Source organism: Pholis gunnellus, assembly GCF_910591455.1.
Source record: "Pholis gunnellus genome assembly, chromosome: 15".
Taxonomy (NCBI): domain Eukaryota; kingdom Metazoa; phylum Chordata; class Actinopteri; order Perciformes; family Pholidae; genus Pholis; species Pholis gunnellus.
In genome coordinates this window covers 22,352,110-22,376,251 of record NC_136542.1, presented here as the reverse complement: position 1 = coordinate 22,376,251, position 24,142 = coordinate 22,352,110, and the positions used below count along the sequence as shown (strand labels likewise).

Genomic DNA, 24,142 nt, shown 5'->3' with positions numbered 1-24,142 from the left:
TATAGAACCTCTGCTGTCACAGTATTCTTTATGAATCAGGAGTTCCTTCATCATGTAAAAGTAAGAGAGGTAAAAACTCCCCGCTTCCCTGTGTTCTGTCTGTCTGGTTCAGGTTCTGGTATGAAAACCCGGGTGTGTTCTCTCCTGCCCAGCTGACACAGCTGAAGCAGGCCTCTCTGACACGGGTGCTGTGCGACAACGGGGACAACATCACACGTGTCCAGCAGGATGTCTTCAGGGTGGCCGAGCTGCCCCACGGCTACGGCAGCTGTGACGACATCCCTCAGATTGACCTGCGCATGTGGCAGGACTGCTGTGAAGGTGAGAGCAAGTTTAAACTAGAAAATTTCGCAATACATTTTGACAGTGTGGCTTCTACTGCCCGAAGACGTCGCAATATATATATATATCACAATATACCACAAATCACTCCCGTCATTTCTGTATTGGAGATACAGCTTTATTTGAGAAGCCTTTAGAAATGATGGGAGCGTTAGCTTGTGATGGAAATACTTGAATTTAACATTTCTTAACATGAACCTCATTCTGAGCTTCATGTTAAGATAGTTACTCCAAGGGACTTTTATTTTGAAAGGTTGGGACTGGGTGGGCGAGAGAGGGGGAGAGGAGACAGAATCATAATGTTTGACACACACGTACAGAGGATATAAAATGACAGGCTTTGACAAGCATTCCGGTTAGAATTCAATCTGTGGGGCTTTTATTTTGAAAGGGTGTTAGAGGCTAATTAAGAGGGTTAGACTGCACAGCAGGGGTATGTATCCACACTGGTCATAAAAGAGTCCACGCTTCTTACTGATGTTCACGTTTATTATTGTCCTCTCATGGAACACCGGGAAAACTAGAAGACACAAAACAGCTTCATGTACAAACAACAAAGAAACAAATACTCTGTCTCTCATTACCTACAACAAGTATAACAGTAATGAGTTAACTGAATAAACTTTACCGTGTTCGCCTGGTAGACCAGCAGTACAACAGAGGGGAAAGAAAAAGTTTGCTGTTTTCACCCGCCATTTCTCATCTTTCTGAGCTCCGCTTAACTTCCGGTTTAATGGTCACGTTACAAAACAAAAGCTCGTCTATCATCATGAGTAAAACAAGGGCAAGACGGTTACGAGTTTAACATAAGGTACCCAAAATTACAGTAAACGTAATGTATTATAATTGTAGAAATAAACAAAAAATAATACAAATCGCGAAATCAACTTCTGGTGTTGTCATGGCAACGTTTATACGCCGGTCAGCGTCAGCTACAGGGGTCTTCAATGTTTTTCAGGCCAAGGACCCCCAAACTGATAGAGAGATGGAGCAGGGACCCCCGACTATATATATTGTATAACATTGTGTTTTATATGAAACTGGGCCTAGTGCCATGTATAAACATACCTCTGTATTGTGCATTCAATACTAAGCTATTCAAATAATACACAGGTTGATATATTCATGTTGTTATTTTAAACATGTGAAGGTACAGTGAGTAGAGGGGCCGTGCCACTGACATTTAGAAACATACCTTCAGCTGATATCAATGCCAATATCATCATTGTCTGTCAATTGCATGATAATCATGATTACAAGCTATTCAAATTGACGTTTTCATTTTAAACATACATACCTGTTATCTTGCATACAATACTGAACTATTACAATAATGAACAGATTCATGTTTGGAAAAAAATATATATATAAAAAATTTTCTAATTTTGTCACGACCCCCCTGCAGTACCTCCGCGGACCCCCTGTTGAAGACCTCTGCTGTACAGGGTTTTTCAACAAAACTACCTGTCAAACCTCTGCCCCCGATACCAAAACCATGAGTCCAATCAACAACATACGGGTACCATGAGAGAGATAAGACTCTAAGGCGCTGATGTGGTTTTTATGTTTGTGGGGTTAAAATGTGAGCTCCAGAGCAATATACAAAACTGGTACCGTCTGCTTTCTTTGAGAAATTAGTGGTCAGATTTAACATGGAGTCTAATGGAGCAGTTGGTTGGAGTTCATGTCGCTCTGCGGCTCTTTGAGCCAAATGTATAAGTCTGTTGGATTCCATAGACACATGCGTGCGACCAACACAAAATTTCCAAGCTTTTTGATCAAAATTGGTGTATAAAGAGTAAACATTGTGGGACTCGAAGCAATTTGTTTGTAAAAATCGCAGAATACTTTTCATGCTCTGCTCCACTCTGACCGTGATGTCATCACTCTAGCACTTAACGAGCCATGCAATACACACCCATTATAAAATCTGAAACGGACCCAAAATTCTCCTGAAACTTAATCTGTGACTTCATAAAAACTGTGCTAGCTATCAAAATGCCCATTTGGCTCAATAAAGTGTAGCGTTTTGTCAACGTTCTAAACTTTGAATCGTTTTTCTACATTAATGTATGGCTAGCCAATGTGGGCCCAAATTTAAGTGTTTTTTTTAGCTCTCTTCGTGGCGAAACCCCATTCAAGTCAATTTTAGAACTTTTGCTCCGTTTTTCAAAATTTGGGGGAAACCAGCTGGGCGAATCTCTGAAAAAAGTCGTAGTACACCTTTCCCGATCAGGCCGCACGTTTGATGTACTTTTTGCGCAGGTGTTAGCATCACTCTGGGACAAGAAGCACATCAAACTTTTGTACAGAAGATGGAGAATAAGAAGAATAGTCTCGCAGGATTATAGTCAGTGTGCTTTGGCACAGGCAGTTTTACTGCCTTTGAGCCACAAAGCCACACTCAATCATCACGCCGTACGTCATGGAAGCATGAAGCATTCTGGTACAACACAACGAACCTCAGACGGGATCACTATCATCTGTTTGACTCAGTCAACAAAAAGATTTGTCGTGACAAAGATAGGATTCATTGTTAAATGTTCTTGCATTTGTATTGCACCTTTCTATTCTTCCAACCACTCAAAGGGCTTCACGCTACATGTCAACATTCACACACACATTCCTACACTGATGGCAGAGGCTGCCATACAAAGAGCCACCTGTTCATCTGGATCTAAACGAATCATTCACTCACACACACCGATGGCAATTTGGGGGTTCGGTATCTAGCCCAAGGACACGTCGTCATGACTACCGAGTAGAGGAAGACACATATTAGCTCTTACTGATGTTGTTCTCAGTTATGGTGTATTTGTTTACAATGGATTGTAGAGGTGTTCATAACAAGGCCAGTGTAAATTCATGATTCTATATTAAGTTTTAACTTCAAAACTTTTTTTATGGCACTATCGATTTACATAAATTAGCTGCAAATATGAATTACAGGTGCTGAAAAAAGATTTTTCCAAATCCAGTGTTAGTGTGGTTTTATTCTGAAAATCATAACCTCTCACATCTTTCATCATTGCGACTAATCTTTAAAAGCGTGTGCCTTTTTTGATGAAAGTACACATGGTGTAACAGCACAGGAAGTTGCCTCGACGTTTCAGCTGACTGGTCTAGTGTTGGAACTGTTTCGTCAAATTCAAGCCGCACAAAATCGTCACACTTTGTTTCCCTTTGATAACATCTTCCTCAAGGCAGCCTGGCCTCACATGAAACACTTGTTTTATGTTGCAATTTAGAGCAGCCCCTTTGAAAGGGGAAAGGTTCTTCTCTGTCTGTATGGCTCAGGTCACATAGATGCTTGTTGCTTGACTGTGTGTGAAACTTGGAGGCAGAGATGAAGAATAAACATAGTTTCAGGCTTCAGCACCTCAGAGTGAAAAGGAGATTTGACTGTAGAGAAACAATGTCTGGGATCATTTCTCTGAGAGAAAAGAAAACTTCCTTCTGTCGGATGGGGATTTTGTTTTGTTGTGAAAGTTGGAAGTCAAATGCTGTAAAATGTCTCGCCATTGCTACTCTGCCGGATCACCACTTCAGTGAAACCCTCATGACATAACCAATACTGTACTTTTCAGAGACTGCTCCCGTTATCTGTGCAGGGAAGAGATTGTATTTGGATGTTTAAACATTCCACCCGTGTGTGCAGCTGACAAAGTGAAAAGGAGATGAACGAAGAGGCCCCCCTGCTGTTATAATAAACCAGCATTAGGGGTTTTACTGCTTGTTTCTATCATTTATTTGAAGATGGGACTTCATTGTAAGAAAGAGCAATTGGCTGGGATTAGAATATGTAACAGGGACTGAAAGCTAAGCAATGATCTTTAATGAAAACATTGATGAACTTTGTTGAATGAGCTTGAAGTATTCAAAAATGAATAATTCCTATCAGCAGAGCCTTTAGATAGGGCTTACAGGAGCAACATGATAGTCCAAGATTGCTTTCTTTATCTCGGTGTAAGTTAGTTTTTCATGTTTATAAACTGCTCCAGTGTCTTCTGGGTGGTAAATGGAAAGTACAATGTTCTTTAGTGACATAATGTGGCCTTTCTATGGTTTTATTCAGAATATATGTGTGTTGCATGTAGGATGAATGAATTCTTGTGTGATGTAGACGCTTGAGGAAAATGGGTTCAGTACACTGTTGTGATATAAAATAGTCAGTTTCATCAATCCATTGTCTTGGGAGAACAAGCTACAGGGTAACAAACATGTTAATAAGCAACACATGGTGCCTCTTAATTATTCTCCTTTCATCCCAGATTCTGACCCTCCCTCCACAGAATGTACGAGGGAAGAGCTCAGCTAATAAACAGAAAGAAGAGGGAGGGAGGAAGTTAACGCACTTGTGTCTGTCTGTCAGTAAGGCTGATTCACAGTTGTGTTTAGCTCCATAAAGAGAGAGGACATCGCTGAGAACTTCAATGTGTGTGTGTGTGTGTAAGCGTGCATCTGTGCGCTCATGTATGTCTATCAGCACGAGATAGGACGTCCTGTTGTGTTTAGATAGTCTTTGTCTTTTACAAACTCTGATCTGGTAAATCAAAGGCGCTCTGAGGGAGCAGAGCAGACTAACTACAGGACCTGGTCCCATCATCTGTCCTCCCTCAGGTTTATTGTGGACCGTCTGTTGTTGCTCTATGCTGATGCTCAGCATGCCCCAGGTGTGTTCAGGGGCACAAGCAGGGTTCTGTGACAGTGTGTGGGTCGTTTGTTTTCTTTGATCTGGGTGCAGTGATGGTAATACAATCAGCCTCAAAGTCTCACATCAGCACTTTGAAGCACAGAGAATGTGGCATCAGCATTTGTCTATGTTTGTGTGTATGTATGGCATGCATGGTGGCTGTATGTGTGTTTGTGCACAGATGGAATACATTAACCTTATGTTCCTGCACAGGTTTCCTTTATTATTGACAATGATAATAACTTTATTTAAATCACACAGCTTTTCACAACAGCTCTTCAGTGACTATGGGTGACATCACAGAGACTACGTCCATGTTTCATAGTCTACGGGTACAACAATGAAGATTCCTCTTCTCGTCAGTGTCAGTGATGGTTTCTGCCTCAGTTAGTGAACTCCAGCGTGTTGTGTTGTGCTTAACCCCAACAGACTGCAGAACCAAGGGTCAGTTCAACGCCCTGTCATACCACTTTAGAGGACGCCGATCAGCTGAGCACAGCTACAAAGAGGAGAGCCCTGCCAACAGCATCCAGGAGAACAGGTAACACAGCGTGACAAGTGTTTAGATGGACAATGTGGTGACAGTATGTGACTATCATGTTACTGAAACACCTACTCTGAATCTGAATCTTTGAAGTGAAAGTTTTCTGTGCGTCACATTCATTCAGGATTGGCAGGATTAACTTCAACGATTAACTTGTAAGTTTCAATCGAGATGTTTGTACCTTTGTCGTTGCAGTCCAGTGGAGGAAGCTGGACAAAATATTGTAAATGTTACTGTGACCTCCAAAAAAAGCACTGAACCATCAATCAACGACTTCCAGGACTTTGTGTCCGACATGCAGAAGACGATCACAAGTTTACGAAAGCAGGTGAGTCTCATCTCTGAACATGCTGCATGCCTGTCCCATTCACAGTCGAACACATTGACACAGAGACATGTTTCACATTAACATGTTCGCGGTACAGTTAATAGCTCCGGATAGCACCAGCCGGACTTTTTCTTCTGGTGCAGCCTTTTAAAGTCGGGGTAAAGTGAAAACACAGATTTGTTTCTAAAAACACACGCATGAGAGCGTGTTGGCCTCACTGGCCACCAAGTTAAACCTGTGCTTACGTCATAGGCTCCGCCTTGCATTATCAGTAGCATTGAAGCCAGGCATCAATGCGAGGTACAAGCAACGGATTTGATCAGACCCTGACCAATGGGCTACCCTAACTAACTATTCCTCAACCAATCATCCCTGCCTCAACCAGCTATGCAGGGCGGGTCCTGCCAAGAAGTGCGGTTGGATTCATAACAACGCATATGCAACGTGGTCTGGTTCAGGTTCTGTCTATAACAGCCATATGTAAATACCACTAAAGCAACACATATGAAACATGTATTTATTCTGCTGTCCCTATCTCTTATATGTTAAGTAGTAGTTGCCAGCGATGGCAACCAAAGACCAAGAATTGCTTGCCAATTTCTCAAAATGGTGAAACCCTTCATGTTGAGCCCTGTTTATAGTAAAGGTCTGTTGTTAGAAGATGCTGGGTTGTTGTGGTCATGATAGGGAATGTGTGCACATTCTCACGTATATGTGACTCAAGTTTTATAAAAATGTGTTGACAGGGAGAGCGTCATGTGGCGGTGATTTGACCACAGACAACTGCTCCTCTGAGTAAATGCTTGTGTCCTTGTGTCCTTGTGTCCTTGTGTCCTTGCAGATTAAAAGACTTGAGGCCCGTCAGAGCAAGACCGACTGCACTGACAGTAAGGGACGTGAGCGGACAAATGGAGAGCGCTGGAAACAGGACTCCTGCACCATATGTGAATGCAGAGTATGTTCAACATAGATCAATATGCAGTGCAAATGCTTCACACACACACACACACACAGTTCTGAATCCACTCCCTTTCCACAGGAGCTGATCAGGTTTTAGTCTCTCCATGTGGGCTGTCCAGGTCCGCCCAGTTTAAATGCCCTAGTTTCTCCTCCTCCTGTACCTCCTGGCACCAGTCTCCCCACAGTGTTTGTGTGTGCCGGCCACTTCTCTGCCTTTCATTCTTTATCTTTCACACTTTTTCATTGCCAACTGCTGGCAGAGGTGATGGCAGCTCCATGCCAAACCTGGCAGCCTCTGCTTCGTCTTCAGCCCTCTCTTCCCCTCCCACTTACATTTGATGCCATCTTTCCCCTCTCACAGTTTATTTAGCTCGCCACACGTGATAGCACACCTGTCAGTTTTCTCTTTTTTACGGTTCTCTCTTTCAACTCGGCTTCCCTCAAACTATCTCTTTCCACCTTCCACGCCTCACTGTAATTGTTCTAATTCAATTTGGCCGGGAGAAGCACAGTGAGAAGGACTGTCTGGGAGAGAATCATTTGGTTCGACACATCATGCTGTTGCTCTGAAACAAAGCCCGTCATTGTTCTGTTCAGACATGTCGTCAAGCACTTCACTAGTTGTAGGCAGAACGTTTCATTTCTGTTCTGTGCCAAACAAGACAGCGCCGGCACAACCTCGCATTGAAAGCATTTTATGTTCCCATTATATCCATCTGAGAAGTGATTATATTTCTTTTTTAGACACATTTTCTGATCGTAGATACGTTTGATGTGTTTTTTACTTTAGCTCTATATTAGAGTTTGCAGTGGCTCTGTTCATGTTTTTGTACCTCTTGTATCTTGGTATCTGCAGCTGGCCCGATCACGAACATTCCATCCAGTCTAATCTAATAAGTGAACTGACCTGTTGCCCTTTCTTTGCCCCCCCCCCCCCCCCCCCTCAGGACACCCAGGTGACCTGCTTTGTGGAGTCTTGTCCACCAGCCGAGTGCAAGCGGCCCGTCAAGCTAAAAGGCGCCTGCTGCCCGGTGTGCCGTGAACAGGCTGATGTTAAGAAGCCGCCTCAAGCGGACACCCGCCACGAATAACCCTCAGGACCCCCCCCCCGTCGAACACACTCCAGTGGCTGAAAGTCACACACTCACTCAGACATCCAGAGAGCGGATGGGACTCATGAAGGTGTGCCGATCCACAGCCACTAATAGCCTCGATAGACCCAATAGCCTCAGTTTTTGTTTTGTTTCATTTTGTATTCTTTTGCGTTTATTGGGGGAGGGGGGTGATTTCATTTTTGGGATGGTTCCCCCCACCAGGGACAGCAGCCTGAGGCTCGGTTTGAAATCTGGCCGGCAGCCAGCGATCACTAAATGGATTTATTTCTGAACCAATGGGTGGACGGATGGATGAATAGGTGGATTGTAAACTCGACAGACGGACAAACGTCTTCTCCTTCCTCCTGAAGTGTAACAAACAGCCGCTGTGTTTGCGCTCCTGCCAGTAACACATGGCAACAAAAACGCAGCACCACATGCCGTCGACAAGCAGGAAAGGGAAGTAGATTGAAAGGCGGCAGCCCTGTTGTCTCACAAAAGTTTCTCAGGTTAGAGATGCCGAAAACTGGTGCTATTTCCCCCCCCTTTTATTAATGATTTTAATCACTAAATTCAAACCTTAAGTATTGTCTTTTGTACAACCAACCTATACAACCTATAAACACTCAGTATATGCCTTTTTATGATAAATCACAATTGAGAGGATGGTTTCCTTCAAACTAAAAGACTTTCTATGAATAGATTTACTTCATCTTTTATCCAAGGTGCTTCTTATCATGTTATGAATATGTTTTTTTCCCTCCCTTTTTATATAAAAATGCTTACATATGAAGATAATGTGAAGCCCTAGTAACATGTTTGTAATGCAAAAGAATTGTCTACTGATCACTGCTCCTCTATCCATGGACACCTTGTTAGTCGACTTCCTTATCGTCTCTGCTGTCCTGTCCTGAACTTGAGTGAAGTGGAGCCACGTAGCACAGGACACTCAAACCAGCTCTTGCACTGTTGTGCTCCTTTCCAAGTTTCATTTTGCTTTCAGAAAGCAGTGAAAGATGATCCATTTTTTACCACTGTAATGTTGTGAACTTTGACCCAGTATTTCCCTCGGTCTCCTAAAGCCAAATGTATGATTTAGTTCTTTCCACAGTGACCTAACTAGCACATGTCTATATGTGAAACTATGTATGAATGTTGTGATGAGGTCAGGATTTAGCCGTTGGTTCTAACTCTACCACGCAGTATTCTCCCTGTGGCCTGCTCCACATTGTTTGTTATTCATGTATAGTCTTTAGTGCAGCGACTACAACTGAAGGACTGCTACCATAACCGCTCCTCTCTGCCGTGGTGGACCTGCAGCTCTCCAGTTCCAGTTTAGACAAGGACAACGCTCGCATGCATTCCTTTGTCCAGCATCCACTTTGACTCCGGCTTCTCCCTCTTAAGCGTTTCTTTTTTTTCCTCATGTGTGTGCAGCGTTTGGATATTTCCCCCTGCAGTATTGATATTGGTCCCGCTCATGTTTCTTTGCCATGTTGAAGATTTCTTTTGCGCCCCGGGGTGACGTCATTCGGCAGAGCGTGAGTGGATTCGGCAGGCCTCTCCGGCTCTCTGACCCTCATTCCGCTGTAATGGAAGCCATATGAGAGGGGAAGCGAGGGGTGATGTTGGGGGAGGGCTGCTCATGATTGGGATACAGTGTCAATCAAAACAAGTCTCCGGTCTTGCCATTGTGAGATTTACTCCACTGACCCCTGTCAGCCGGCCCTAAACATGTACTGTACTTAGACCACCCATTGTTCCCATGCACCGGCTCGCTTAGTGCAACATGAGTCACGTCTCTGTGTTCCTGTTTTGCTCCTCATTATGGTGAAGAGGCTGCAGCTGCAGTGTTGCTTTCCATTGTTTTCTTTAAGCGGTGACGTCCTGAGCGAGCATCTGTCACAGAACAGAAATCATGCTCTCCGGAATGTTCCATCCGGGATTACAGACGGATCACTGGGCCAGCAGTCGCACTGGTAAATTGGTATCATATCAAATGTTTGAATATACTGGACAGGTTTGTACATCCAACTGTGTGTTTACAGCCGTTTCAACTTCTTTTTTTTCTCCATTACTTCCTGATTGTGGCTCTTCCAACAATACCTATACGTACACATATTCATGTGCGCCAAGGTGTGTACATTTTAATGGATTTAGTATTTTCATATATTTTCCTAAACGTTGTGTATGAATGAGTGTCTCTTTCTTATTTACAGGCTAAATGCATTTTGGCAAGTGTCCCATGGTTTGCCTGTCAAAGCACTGTGAGCTCTCTAAGTTACCAGTCTTCATATTCATATATCTGTCGAATTAGTTCATTTCTTTCATTTTCCATTTTCTCTCTTTTTTTATTTCCACCCCCAAACAACTCCCCAAGTGTCAATGGAATGCACTGCTCTGCAAGACTGAACATGCTTTACCCACACTGCCCCTTCACCAGTGGTCAGTGTGGATATAATAGTACCTATCATGACATGTGTATTGTATGTTTGCCAAAGAATGGTTTGCACTGTAATGTATGCCTCTCGACAGTAAGAATAAATAAATAAATAAGACACATTTGAATTGTAGTGATGCATGTTGGTTCCTGTTCTTTTTCAGCTCAACAGATGAGATCAATGTCAGAGATGTGACCTGTCGTCAGCACACTGATGCTCCGACGATGCTCCGCCGTTTTCATTTAGCTAATAACTAAACGTTTTGCTCTGAACATCAAATCCATCTGAAGACCATGCAGTTTGGTTAAGTTGGCTTTCTCTGCTCATTAATATGGACACTTCATGAAGTCAATAGAGCAAATCAAGGATTTTAGTGCTGGCAACGATTACAATTTTGAATCGCGATTAATCGCATGATTTGTTTGTTATTAGCAAAATTCAATAATGAATTCAAAAGTAGTGTATTGCGCACTTTTATTTTAAAAGTACTGCTATATGAACAAAAGTGCAATAACATTTGGTTTGCAAACACTTTAAACAAATAAGGTTCTTTTTAACAGCAGTATTCTCTTTACACAGTAGCAGTTAAAATACAGTTATGATTCTGATAATAGATATTCAGTGTTCACAACACTTTATGATGATGTTTATCTTCATGTGTGTAAGACATGCAATTTCAAATATACATCTTGAAAACTGCAAACCTATCTACGTCATGTTTTTTATGTTTGTTAAATTCTCAGTAGCGATAACTAAATGATATGCTTATTATACATATTACAAACAAAAACACTTTAAAAACTAAAAAAAAATCATTTAAATGAATCATTGCTATTTTGCTTTTTTGGGGTATTTTGGTCAGACACATATGCAACGCTGATTACGTGTAATATGTGTGGTATTTGTTATAAATGTACGTTGGTACATAGAGGGTGATAAGAAGCTGTACATGGAGGGACTTAGGACCCAGGAGAATGTAGGTGAAGGTAACAGGAAGAGCCGGAAGAGATGCCACACAAACAGCTGTTAACAGCTCCTGTTAAAAAAAAAACTGCTTTAACGCGCGACAAGATAATTCTCGGCATTAATTAATTAATGCGTTAACGTGATAATTACGCGTTAACTTGCCCAGCACTAGTAAAAACAGGTAAAAAGGGTCATATTGGCGGGTGATTTTATTTTATTTTGTTGTAATACTTTGTGTTGTAATACTCATTTCAGCCACAAGAGGCTGACGTGCACCACTACCCCATGTTGTGGATAGGACTGAAAGCAAATACGTACATTTACAGCAAATACATCCAAATGAAAGACAATATAAGTAATGATAAATACTGTGTGTTTAGAGTGCATGGAGAAATAAAAACTCCCCTGGACGAAAACATGAATGCAAAAATGATCCTGTCAAAAACTTCAAACCGCTGAACATCAACAGGTTAGCACAGTCCTGATGAGCATGCTGACCTCAGCATTGATCAAGTTCAGCCTCAACAGAGCCGCCAGCAGGACTGCAGAGTCTCGTTGTTCTAGTGCTCTGCTCAGAGACATGACTGGTACCAGAGAGCAGCTGTGACGTGTTAGTAATAGTGGAGGCCTGAGAACCTTCACCATGTGAAGGTGAGCCTCAGACTGTTGCTCACGTGTTGCCCGGCACACAAACTGTTTCTTTATGCCTCTGCTTTGTGGCACATTAGTTCTCCTCTGTAAATTAAATCAATCATAATGGAAAACGTTAATAACAAATTAGCAAACGAATCAGTTGCTTTCAGGTAAATACTTCTCTGTTTCCACCCGTCTCCATCCGCTCGCTTTCTGTCCTCTGTCCGTGTCCCTCCTCAGTCCTCTTCACTTCTCCCCGTAGACTCAGCACTAGCAGCCGGGCGGTGAGCGGACCGAGGCAATGGGGGGAAAAGAAAAATACACTGGACCAGGAAATGAGGTTTCCAGTGGCTGCACAGATAACAAAAGCGCCTTCATCTTCCAGCCAGGCAACAAAAGACATTATCAACCTGACAACAAAGGTCCTACCTTTAGGTCTATTGTTGGGACATACAAATACACACACACACACACAATACGACCCACACAAACCATCAAGAGCACAAGATCAGCTGTGTTCAACTGAGACTAAAGCCTAGATCTGAAGCAGATCGTGGTTTTTTTCGGGGGTTCGGACGGGGACACAGGAGCCTATACCTGCAATATCAGTTAGGCAATTGGCTCTCGGCGTTGCACCTCTGCACTCGCCAAGGTGGGGGATGCTTTCCCCTCTCCAGAGGAACGTCGTTCTCATTTCCAGAGCGAGGCGGATGAAAGCGAGAGAGCAGCGGTGTCCCGCTGGGGGGCAGGTTTCGCATCCCAGGACTCAAAGGACTGCAGCGGTGGCTTGTCACGTCCAATAGGTGGGATATGTCATGAGGTTTCTCCCCCGCTGGTGTTTTCGGCACTGACACGCAAGCCCACTGAGTTTCTGCTGCAGGTGTTTGCACGGGAAGCTGCTGTGTGTTTAAAAGGTGACTGTCTAGGGATGCATTCAACCAGCAAATTCAGCAATATAATCTTTTTACTTGAAGTTCATGCGAATGGCACTATAGTGCACTATATAGTGGAGCTTGAATGTAAAGTTTGTCTTGACTGTGGCTCAAGAGGGAACGCTCAATGATTGTCCAAAGCTGAAAGGGTTCATTGTTGGAAACCAGTGTGTTTTATACCTGGGCCTTCTGTGCTGTCGTGCTACAGTTGAACCATCTCCTAATAACCTCATTATGACGCCACAGCTACGGGTTATTATTTATTTTGTGTAAAAACCTCATATTTACATAACACTGCAACATTTGACAAGTTAAATAAAATGTTACATGAAGCTCAACACCTATGAGGGCAACAAATACACTAACTGCAGAGCGCACAACTTGAAAGGATGCAGGTCTATATGACGCAGCATGACAGGATGCTGTGTCATTAACGGGCGATGCATATAGTCAAAATCTATGTAATCAACACAATGACAAGAACAAACTCACAACAAAAACTCTTCAGTATTTCCCTATTTTTCTTAACGTTTTCGTTGTAGAGCTCCGTTTCCCTGCGGACGTGTTCGTTGAGTTGTAGATCCACTCGGGTCTCCGCAAAAGTTTTCAAAAGCACCGTAGCTTGTAAGTGTCCTGTCGTGCTACGGCGTCGTGTTGCTGCCTTGGTTAGCCAACTCAGGTTTGCAAATCCAGAGTGGCTCCAAACACCATCACGCTCAGTTGCAAATAAGTCATTCATTATGATGTCCAGCTTTTCTTGAAATGTCCTTCTCGAGAAAGCCGTTGCCAGTAAATCCGTTTCTCCTCCCCCTTCAGCCATTGAATGTAAAAAAAAACAAAGCTAGGTTTAAAAAAAAAGAAAGAATCTAAACCAACCAAAACGCTAACAATTTAATGTCATGTAAAAATGTCTTACATACCTTTAAACTTGAACTCTTACTACTACAAAGTTCTGCTAGCTTCACAACAGCCAGACTAGCCCACTGACCAATCAAGCTGCACGTTAATGCTGATGTACTTGTAGGCCAGCTAGAAGGCTCTGGCACTTCAAAGAATACGGCCAACATGTCAAACTAAAGATCTGATTGGTTGAAGACTGTGACAATCAACAATATCGTCCCCATATACTTAAACTGCAAAGGGATTCACTTTTATGTCTGTGGGCCTCGGGCAGATTTTTATACCTAGAGACAGCATAGAGGTGAAATCTGATTGGATAAAAGCTCTACTTAAAACAAGCTGTGCAATAAGATAATAAGCTAATGGGGAACATATTTACAATACATGTAGTGTATTTATGAAAAATAACTAAATTATAAAATAGCTATAACTTTGTGATTCTGTATAGGCCAGAAGGCCTTTTTTTCTTCTTCTTGTGTTTTTAATGCAATCCTCACGTGTACGTACCACCTTCTGACTCCAGCAGGGGGTCACCACCTGGCCACCCCTCTACAGAACCTGCAGGCAACCAGGTGTGTCTCTCTCTCCTCTCCCAAACGAGAGAGAGTTGACTCTCACCCTATAGTCCTTCCTGCTTACCTTACAGTCGAGATGGGCGGCAAAGACAACAAACCTGCGGGGATTTACTCATCTTGTATTGTGCCTGTCTTTAGTGGATCATAACATTTGGGTTATGGAATTACTCTGCTGATGCTGCGTTTCAGAATGACACTAAACCTTTCAATGGATGTCAGTTTTTGAGCCAGACAAAGGCCAAACTGTGGCCTGTGACTGACAAGGTACGGCTTGATTTTGGAGTCAGAATCAGAAACGGTTTATTGCCGTAAGTACTTTACGCATACAAGGAATCTGGCACGGTGATTGGTGAAACAAACAAATAACAGTACGTTCAAATAAGTATGTTATTAACGTGTCAAGTGTATATTAATAGAGGGGAGTTCTGCAATAGTGTGTACTGTAAGAAATTGTCTTGAGGATGTAAGTGTCCGAGTCAGTGGGGTTCTTGAGCTTTATTGATGAGCCCATTGAGGTATTAGCTAAATGGCTATGTTCACTTAACCAATACTGGCTGATGAAGTAGAGTGAGGAGTCAGCAGTCAATGACGGTGAAAAACAGTCAAAAAGCAGTATGCGAGATAAGCTGTAGACAGACAGACAGACAGCCACGCACACGCACACACACACAAAAGGACGCATGATCTCTCCCAAGGCTTACCCCTGGAGGAGATAATTACCACTTCTAGTGTCTTTTTGCTAATATTTTTGGTTTTCTGGTCACAACTTACTGTCTCGGTTCACTCAACCTCGTTTACAGCAGCAGCAGGCGGTTGTTTTTAGAGAAACGCTAACAATACAGTACACCAAATTCACCCTGATTTTGGAGTTTTTTTAATACTAAATGCGCATTGCTACGATTGATATTTTTATCTTTTATCATCCACCTTATGGTTTAGTCATTAACAGTATAGAAGTTTATGTATAATATGCGACAGTAATTATGTGTGTGTGTGTGTGTGTGTGTGTGTGTGTGTGTGTGTGTGTGTGTGTGTGTGTGTGTGTGTGTGTGTGTGTGTGTGTGTGAGAGAGCGTTTCACTATGTAGTTCAGCACTTCCACGCCTGTGTTTCTTCTTTCCTCTTCTTCTCAGCTTTTGTTGTTTCCAACTCCCAAACGTTTGAGTTACTCTAATTCGATTTACGGCTGTAACTCAGCGCCCAACAGTGTTACATCTGACCCCTCTCTCCCGTATGAAAATACCAAACTCCTTACCCAGGTCTATTAACTGTAATTGCCGAAACAGAATGGGCCGTGTCGCTGAAATATAGACAAAACAGGTCAGGAAGGTCATCTCCTCTGTCATCCAGCACAGATATGATCATGTTGACTGTGTGTGTGTGTGTGTGTGTGTGTGTGAGAGAGAGAGAGAGAGGGAGAGAGAGAGAGCTGGGCTGTGAGTAGAGAGGAACATACAGTTCCTCCAGAGGAACTGATGCTGACAGAAAACAGCCAAGCTAATCTCATGTGAGGACTGTCTGAGGGCCTCGCTGGCGGTTGACTGACTGGCAGATGGGACGACTCAGTGCGTGACCGGCTGACTGATGGGCTGGCTGGTTGATTCGCCTGCATTCCACGGCGGACACCAGCAGGGTACAGTCTGACCCAGCATGATAATCCCCTCGCTGCCAGGACCCCTAATCAGCAGTCCTCTAGACCTGAAATGGGCTAGTTAATGGGGAGGAGGCCAACCTGCCACACTGAAGGAAAGTATGTTTCACACGCATACACACACACACACACACACGCACACACACACACACACACACACACACACACACACACACACACCGGCTGCGGCACCCACAAAGAAATATCTGTCTGCAAAACATCCATATCATCCGAAATGAAAGATATCCCGGACACGATGAATGGCTGGCATTTTTTCTCCCAGAGGTTGGGAATATTTTTGGTTTGAGGAAAGTGAAAAGTGCATTGCATTACCCTAAAAACAACAACAACCTCCAAGAGAGAATTGGATGATTTGAATACAGCTGAATGAAAACATGTACACAAAGATTTGTATTGGGGGGAATTCACCTAATATGGTACACCTCTCCAGACGTAAGCCGATTGATAGACCAAAGGGAAACTCCTTTCATAATAATCCAGATACAAAACATGATCTCTGTCGCTGCTCCTGTTGCGTGTGCTGTAGTAGCTAATGTTACCTAAATGCTCACATTACATTATATTATTACATTATTACATTATAGCCGAGCTAGTGTAAGCAAGGTGGTTCAATCCCAGGTTGGCATTCTGTCACTGTCCCTTTCAAAATGTCGACAGTTTAGCTACGCACTTTCTCAGCGTGCACATATCGCTAGGACTAGCAATCTTTCCCTTAACACGCAACCTTTTTTTATATTTCCTTCGTACGCGTTCACCGGCATAGAGACTAGCTCTAGAGACGGACTAAAGTGAAGAGCTTGTTAACTATAAGGTCAAGTGTGTGAGTCCGAGTTTAACACTAAACGACGAGAGTTGACCGAGGAGCTGTGACTTCACCTTGAGGTGTTTAGATCTGCAAACATTTGATATCCTGGTGTTTCAGTTTGTCATGCGACCCTGTTAACTGGCGACTTTTTGGCGACACCATGTTGAGAGCTGTGTGGAGGCTATCCTTCAATCATAGATGTGCACTGAACTCTGTACAGAGCTCCTTTAAACTAATGGAATGTGGTTTAACAGGGTTAAGTTGACTTTGACAGTAAATTTACACTTTATTAGAGCTGCAATAGCGCGGACAGAGCATGTCTGTCAGATGAAGGGAACAACAGGAATGTAAGAGTGAAATTCTAAAAGACTTCAACATTACATGGGAGCTACAAATGAAAATAACAATTAAATACTGTACGGCACTTTCTCTGACCCCGCATGGAGCCAGTTCACTATGACGCTGAAGATGTTGTGGAAATACAAATGAGCGCATTTTGTTACGACAAAGCACACCCTTCGAAAATGACAGATACAGCATGAGAGAATGGACAGACAATTCTATACCTCACTTTGTTTTCTGTTGGGTCTAACTTCCACCCCAAGCTTGTTAAGGCTCATAGGCTCACACTGTGCCAACCAGCATAAGAGACGGGGAGTCACTGCAAAGCCGTGGTGGGTAAACGGACTGTTTAAAAGCAACACAAACACATTTCAGGTTATTGCACTTTTAGCCTCATTTACAACTATACTGTTAGGTGGTTTGTTAGGTGTCCTATGTAGCAAAACACCCTCAGACCACACTTATGTAGTTCCCATTCCATTGGCTTTCCCATTAATCGTCCACACGGGGGATATAACCTCAAGCACTCACTCACACTACAGGATGTTCTTGTGCAGAAATGTGCTGAACCCTCAAATGTCGAGCATACATGTAGCATTTCCAAACAGGCCTATCCACAACTGCAGTATGTTTGTTGGCCAAGTCTGGTATAACTATGTTCACATTAAAAACGGACTTCTTCTCTGATGCTTTTCCTCATCAGAACTAAGGTGAGTCTGGACAAGTCAAACAATTAGACTATTTGCCATTGTTCTCCAACATCTGGCAAAGGCATTGTTTTCCACAAACAAAGGTACTCACAACAAGATGAACAAAAACACATTTAGCACAGTATTCCCTGCCTGGGCTGAATTAGTAAGTATGAAGGACCAGGACAATATACCAGGCTGCTGTAATAAAACCCTCTAGGGAGAGTGAATCACAAGCTAATTGCAGTAAAGGAGTGACTTCATTATCAAATACCAGATGTTTAGATGAACATATTCAAGTGTGGTTAAAAAAAATACTCCTCATAGAAGAGTAAATATACCCTCAAAGGAGAAGCCCTCTTAGTCACTGCGGCGCCAAAGATGGCGCACAATGCTACCTTGTTACAGCATGTTCCTAACGTGTGAGACTAGAGAGGGTTATCAGGAATGAGCCCACGGCTAAATTGTCTCTAAATCATCACAGTGAAATGGTCTTTTACAAGGTTTCTCTGAAGAGAAATGGATGGTCATATATCACCTGATGCCATCATTATTGACCAGAAGGGACTGGTTTAAATCAGTACATGTGAGAATATTGTCATGTACCCCAAGATTACCACCAAAGTGACCTCATGCAATGCAGTGCCCCCATTTCTAACAGTATTATATATTTTGATATTAACAAAGGATGAAATGACTGTGTGATGTCAAAGGTGACACTCTTATCGAAAAACCCACAAAAACATGTTACCAACTGTTTCCTATTGGGAAAGAAACAGTTGGTAACATGTTTTTTGGCAGTTTTTTGGCAATACAGATACCTGAACTTGCATATCGGCTGATACCAAGAACTGATCCAATCCCAGTGCGTTAACAAGTAAAACATGTTTTTTCAAAGGAACAGTTTACCCCAAAATAAAGAAAAACATATTTTTTGTCTTACCTGTAGTGCTGTTTATCAGTCTAGATTGTTTTGGTGTGAGTTGCTTAGTGTAGATATCGGCTGTAGAGATGACTGCTTTCTCTTTAATTTAATAGCACAATATTACATTCTGCTTGTGTGTTCAAAGCGCCGAAAAATACATTTGAAAAACTCTACACTCTACAGTAATGTCTCTTTCCAGGGATCATGACCCCGTTACTCAAAATAACCTACAAACCTTGTTGTCTTCTACCAAACTCCAGCTGTCAACCGTATCACCGTGCAGAAGGAAGCATTCATCTACTCATGGACGAGAGGTTCTTGCTCGTGACAGTGTGAGACGTAAACATCAATGGCGTCCTCCTCAGCTATGTTGGCTAACGTTAGCTAGCTCGGTGGAGCTAGGTGATGCTCACCTTCTGCGCGGTGATACGGTCATCCACACTAAGCAACTCACAACAACACAATCTGGATTGACAAATGGCACTATAGGTGAGATGAAAAAAAATTCATTTTGGGCTGAACTGTCCCTTAAACAGTTGTATACCACAACACTGTATGAATGTGATATGATTGCTCTCATTGTTGTTTGGCCTGGCTCAGGTTGAACATGAACAAATGCATGCAGAGAAAGAATGCCATAGAAATGTCTTTCGTTTACTAGTTTGACAGTCAGTCAGTGGAAATAAATAGTTCCTGTAACTAATTGTTTAAAGTCAGTAAGATAACAGTACAGTAACAATCTAAAACAATATTTCGGCGGAAAAAACAATTCCGCCGACTCTACTGTTTTGGTTTTAAGGCCTACAACTTGCTTGCAGTGTTTTCAACCTCGCTGCTCTCAGCAGCAATATGTGTAGCTGCAGCAGCTGTTTGTCTGTGAGAAAGCTGTGAGAAATCGGCACCCCACTTCAAAACACACACATCATCCCTGTTAAAGTTGACTTTTGACATGACAAAATGTCTGTCATGAAAGGAGGGCCTATTGCATGTTTTTTTGCTGTTATGGCATACATCAATCTGTTTAATTATGCTGGGCAGAGCTATGCTGGCCACCAAACTCTCCATGCACCAGTAACAATGATGAAGGCGTAACTGATGCAACACAGATAGCAGGAGAGTGAGGAAGATGTCCAGCAAACACACTCTGCACACTCCCGAGAAGAGCACTATTCTTCCAAAGTAAGTGAAACCACCTGTGTGGGTGAAGCACAGGGCCTTGTAAATAGTGTAACATCTGAGGAAACTGGAGACTACACCCAAAAGCAGTCAGGCAGTGGTGGAAGAAGTACTCAGATCTTTTACTTTACTCAAAGTAGTAATACCAGTGTAGAAATACTTGTGTACAAGTAAAAATCCTGCATTCAAAATCGTTCTCAAGTATTAGCAGGAAAATATACTTAAAGGACCAAAAGTAAAAGTAGTTCAAAAGGTGCTCAAAAAAAGATTTGCTGTTTTACAGGCGTCTCTTTTCCATTCTAAGTATATGGGGAGAAGTCTTTTGGGGCATCACGTGACAGACCTAGACGTTGTAATTGCACAGTTTGGCCACTGTGAAATTAGCTTCAAATTAGCTTTAATCTATAAAAATACACAATACTTTATTCGTTGATTTTAGGTTTTGTATTAATACATCTGTGAAGAAACAAGTAACTCATGTTGTCAAATAAATGCAGTGGAGTAAAAAGAACAATCCTGGCTTCCAAATGTAGTTTAGTAGAAGCAATTAGCATCAAATGTAAATACCTGAAAATTGTACTTAAGTACAGTTCTTGAGTAAATGTACATGACCACAACAACTCACAACATTGCTAATGGCACACATTCCATTTGTGCGTGTCATGGCCCTGCATGGTACGATGCAGGTTCACAACTTGCATAACCTCCTGGGACACCTAGATGGAACAGAGCCGTCACTAATGTTATCACTTACACCTGTCCTACACTGTTTCACCACATATTCTGGCATTTTAATATACTGTATAGAGCATGAAAAGTTGCGCAATGTTATGACATCTGTGTTTTTGAGTTTTCACTGTCCCGTGAGAGAGGCGCTCAGATCATGTGTTGATTGGTTTTGATTTTGTACGTCTGTTTTGATCTATTATGCAAACAATCATAAAAGGCTCACAGACAGTCAACTCACCGAGGACACCTAGTGGCCAGTCTTGTGGCAAAAGTACATGGAAAATGAGGCAGATCCTATACTATCCCACTCGGCCCGTTCAGACACATTATCTTGTGTCCAGATGTGTCCACACTCCGCCTGGATCCAGCTGAGTTTAACTGCAGTTCACATCTGGCATTCAAATGTGTCCCAACGGGTCTCGAGTGAAATATCAATTTGATTGAAGGATTAACATTGCGTAATGTCACTTCTGGAATTCCATACAGTCGACCTCTGTGACCAGCTGGCTCAACGATAGTAATGCCACACATATTCAAAATGCACAAGGGACTAAGAAACAGCCGAACCCAAAAGATAATCATCGGGTATGTAAAAGGTCTTTATGTCAGTAACTAGGAGTGTGTGATATGAGGGTATAAGTTAACATGTGGTGTGGCAATAAACAGGCCTGAAGCCAACGTGCCCAACAGAGAAACCCTGGCAAAGATTTTACAGGTTTGAGCAAGCTGTAAGTCAAACACAGCAGAACAAGAAGGACAGCAAACGTTGAGATGTGAACTTAACAGAAGTAGAACTAACAAGTAACTGGCGAGGAAGCGTTTCTTTACATACAGTAAATCATTTGGAACATGGAGAGGATAAATAAAGGATAGTATTTCATCCATGAAGTAAAACCAATAACTCAACAAAGCTTACTGAGGACATCCAGTGATGGAAAGAAGGAATGCTGCTGTTCAGATGCTTCCTTTATGTAGAACACTTGTTCTCATGGGGAGTTGATCACCAATTTGTACTTATGATGTCACAGGTGTGTACTGGGCAACAGTATCTTGTGTTCCCAACACTGACAGTGCTCCGTTTCATAAAAGAGATACCAGCATCAGATAAACAGCAAACTGCTGTGTGCTTTGTGTAATGTGGTTTTGCCGTACACATTTTTGCACATTGCATTTGTGTCTTTGTTGATAAAAGTGAAGGTGTTAACGTTGCGTTTTAACATTGTACTTCGTCAACGCTGTGGCCCCAAAGTTGTGTGGATCATTACATGTTCAAACATGGAAATACATCAATTTGATGCAGTTATTGCAGTAATATCGTTGTTTCTGAGACGTGAAGAAAGTGACTTTGGTTACAAACTGCAGTCTTGACGTACACCTGAGCTCTTTTATCAAAATGCAAATAACTGTAGCTTCTTCCTTCTCTTGGTGTTAGCATTGCCTCTGTTATATTTATTTGAATGTGGGTTTTATTTCTATAGCTCAAAATCTCTAATTTGACTCAAGCCCATTAAAAGAACATTTTTAGGAAGAATAACTGAAGAGAATCCCTCTTCAGACATTTATTAGGTGCTGTGTATACAGAGTTAGAGTAGAATTACAATATGGAAACACTCAATTTCATTTTAAGTAAATAACTTTAATTTAATTAATTATAAGGGAAATAGTTTTAAGACAATCATTTAGTTTGCAAGCCATGCTGTTGAACTACTTGGCTGTAAAAGTAAGTTTGGATGTTACCAGGCCTGGCGTTTAGTCTACCTGTGGTCCATGCTCGGTGTCTCTTTCCTTGAAGGTGCTTAATTCATAATTCAAAGCATTACTATGGCAGCTACCATCTATGTAAAGATATAGAGGAGTAATGTCTGCCTGAGCAGAGAGCAAAGTCTCAGTGTTGCTCATGTTTGTACTGTTAGCACCGTTAGCACTGTTAGCTCCTAGCTGCCGGCTTAAGACGCTGCCATAATGAGAGCCAATGGATATGCTCTAAATTCCTTACTGAGCACCTTTTTAAAGCAATGTGACACAGACATCAAGCCGCCATAAGAGCGCTGTGCTTTGAAGCACATTTCACATTGTCACCAAATCGTAGAATAACAATTTCTGTGTCTGTCATGAAATGTCAGTGGACCTAAAAATACTTTTTAGAACAGGTAATCAATGACGTTCATGCTGTTGTTGATGTGCACTGAATTAGACTCTATTAGGACCTCTATTATATTTGTATCTGTGCTCCGTGCCTCAGAGGGAAATCCACTGTTGTTCCACTTTAACAGCTTATGCTCGCAAATCTCTGAAGCTTTTACCCCCTTGACTCTGGAAACCTGTGGTGGCATTTGTCACTTTTGACGTATATTCTAAACCAACCACAGGAAGTGACCTTTATGGGTGCAGGAAGATACATTTTCTGTCTTGCCCCATAAAGAAGACATTGACAGATTGCAGAAAAGTTGATCAGCATTGAGTTAAGTGTGTTTTACATGCTATTTAATGGCACAACATCTATTTTACATCGTTATTTATGTGATGATTAAAAGAGAATATCAATAGTGTAAAATGAAGTTGTATGTGTCTTGAGAAAGAGGCATGACCGGTCCTACTCCTTTGTTCGGCTTAACCTGATACTCTTACCGTAACACTAACAATCTCACTCTTCATGCCTTCCACCTCTTTTGCTCTGCATTAGACCAAAGCCTGCTCGAACCCGATTGGTCAATACTACGCTGACTACGAACAGAAACAAGAGTGCTTCTGATACCCAAAGCCGGTCCCGATGCCCACAGATAGGCACACATAGGCAAAGGGACACGATTTTGGTATTGTTATCTGTTTATCAATATTATTGTTTATTATTTCAAATGCAGATTAACTGTTAAAGAAAATACACTTTTTAAGGGATTTAATAAGGATTTAATAAGGAAATAGGACAGAAGCAAACAATCTGATATACAAAATATGGAAAACTTAATAACAAAATAGAATGCCTATGGTTCTAGAAAATGTGTAGAGAAGAACTATTATGTTCTCATCCTTTTATTTTCTTAAGTGACCAGACTTGCTCAAAATCATACACGGGAATACAATAAAACAAGATGTTGTTATGACATGAATAATAAAATATCCAAATGTGTCACAATCATACATCAGTGCTTCCAGTTATATTTTTAAAGATAGAACCAAAAGCAGCCCTCGTGAGTTGTTTCCATGCATCCAAGTCAACACGTCCTGTGACTGTGTCCCATAGTTTATGGTTCTGTGTAGTAATACTCATATATGTTGAAGGGTTTATGCGTAGACGGTGTTGTGTAAATAAAAAATATCTCAGACCGTCTTATTTCATCTTTTTCATATTAATCACAGAGAATGTAACGTTTTGTCCGGCTGCTATAAGCAGCAGTGA

The 24,142-nt window shown here is 42.0% G+C and overlaps 1 protein-coding gene across 1 annotated transcript in view; it reads left to right on the top strand.

The window, feature by feature from the left end:
- Positions 1-10,529, top strand: part of pxdn (peroxidasin) — a gene marked incomplete at its 5' end in the record, with an annotated part of 49,874 nt that extends 39,345 nt beyond the window's left edge. Inside the window, 5 exons of the mRNA XM_079175087.1 lie at positions 113-321; positions 5,465-5,576; positions 5,775-5,907; positions 6,749-6,862; positions 7,815-10,529. Coding sequence (XP_079031213.1) covers positions 113-321; positions 5,465-5,576; positions 5,775-5,907; positions 6,749-6,862; positions 7,815-7,958 — 712 coding nt within the window. The 3' untranslated portion in view covers positions 7,959-10,529. The remainder of the gene's footprint in view (positions 1-112; positions 322-5,464; positions 5,577-5,774; positions 5,908-6,748; positions 6,863-7,814) is intronic.
- Between the last annotated feature and the right edge of the window lie 13,613 nt (positions 10,530-24,142).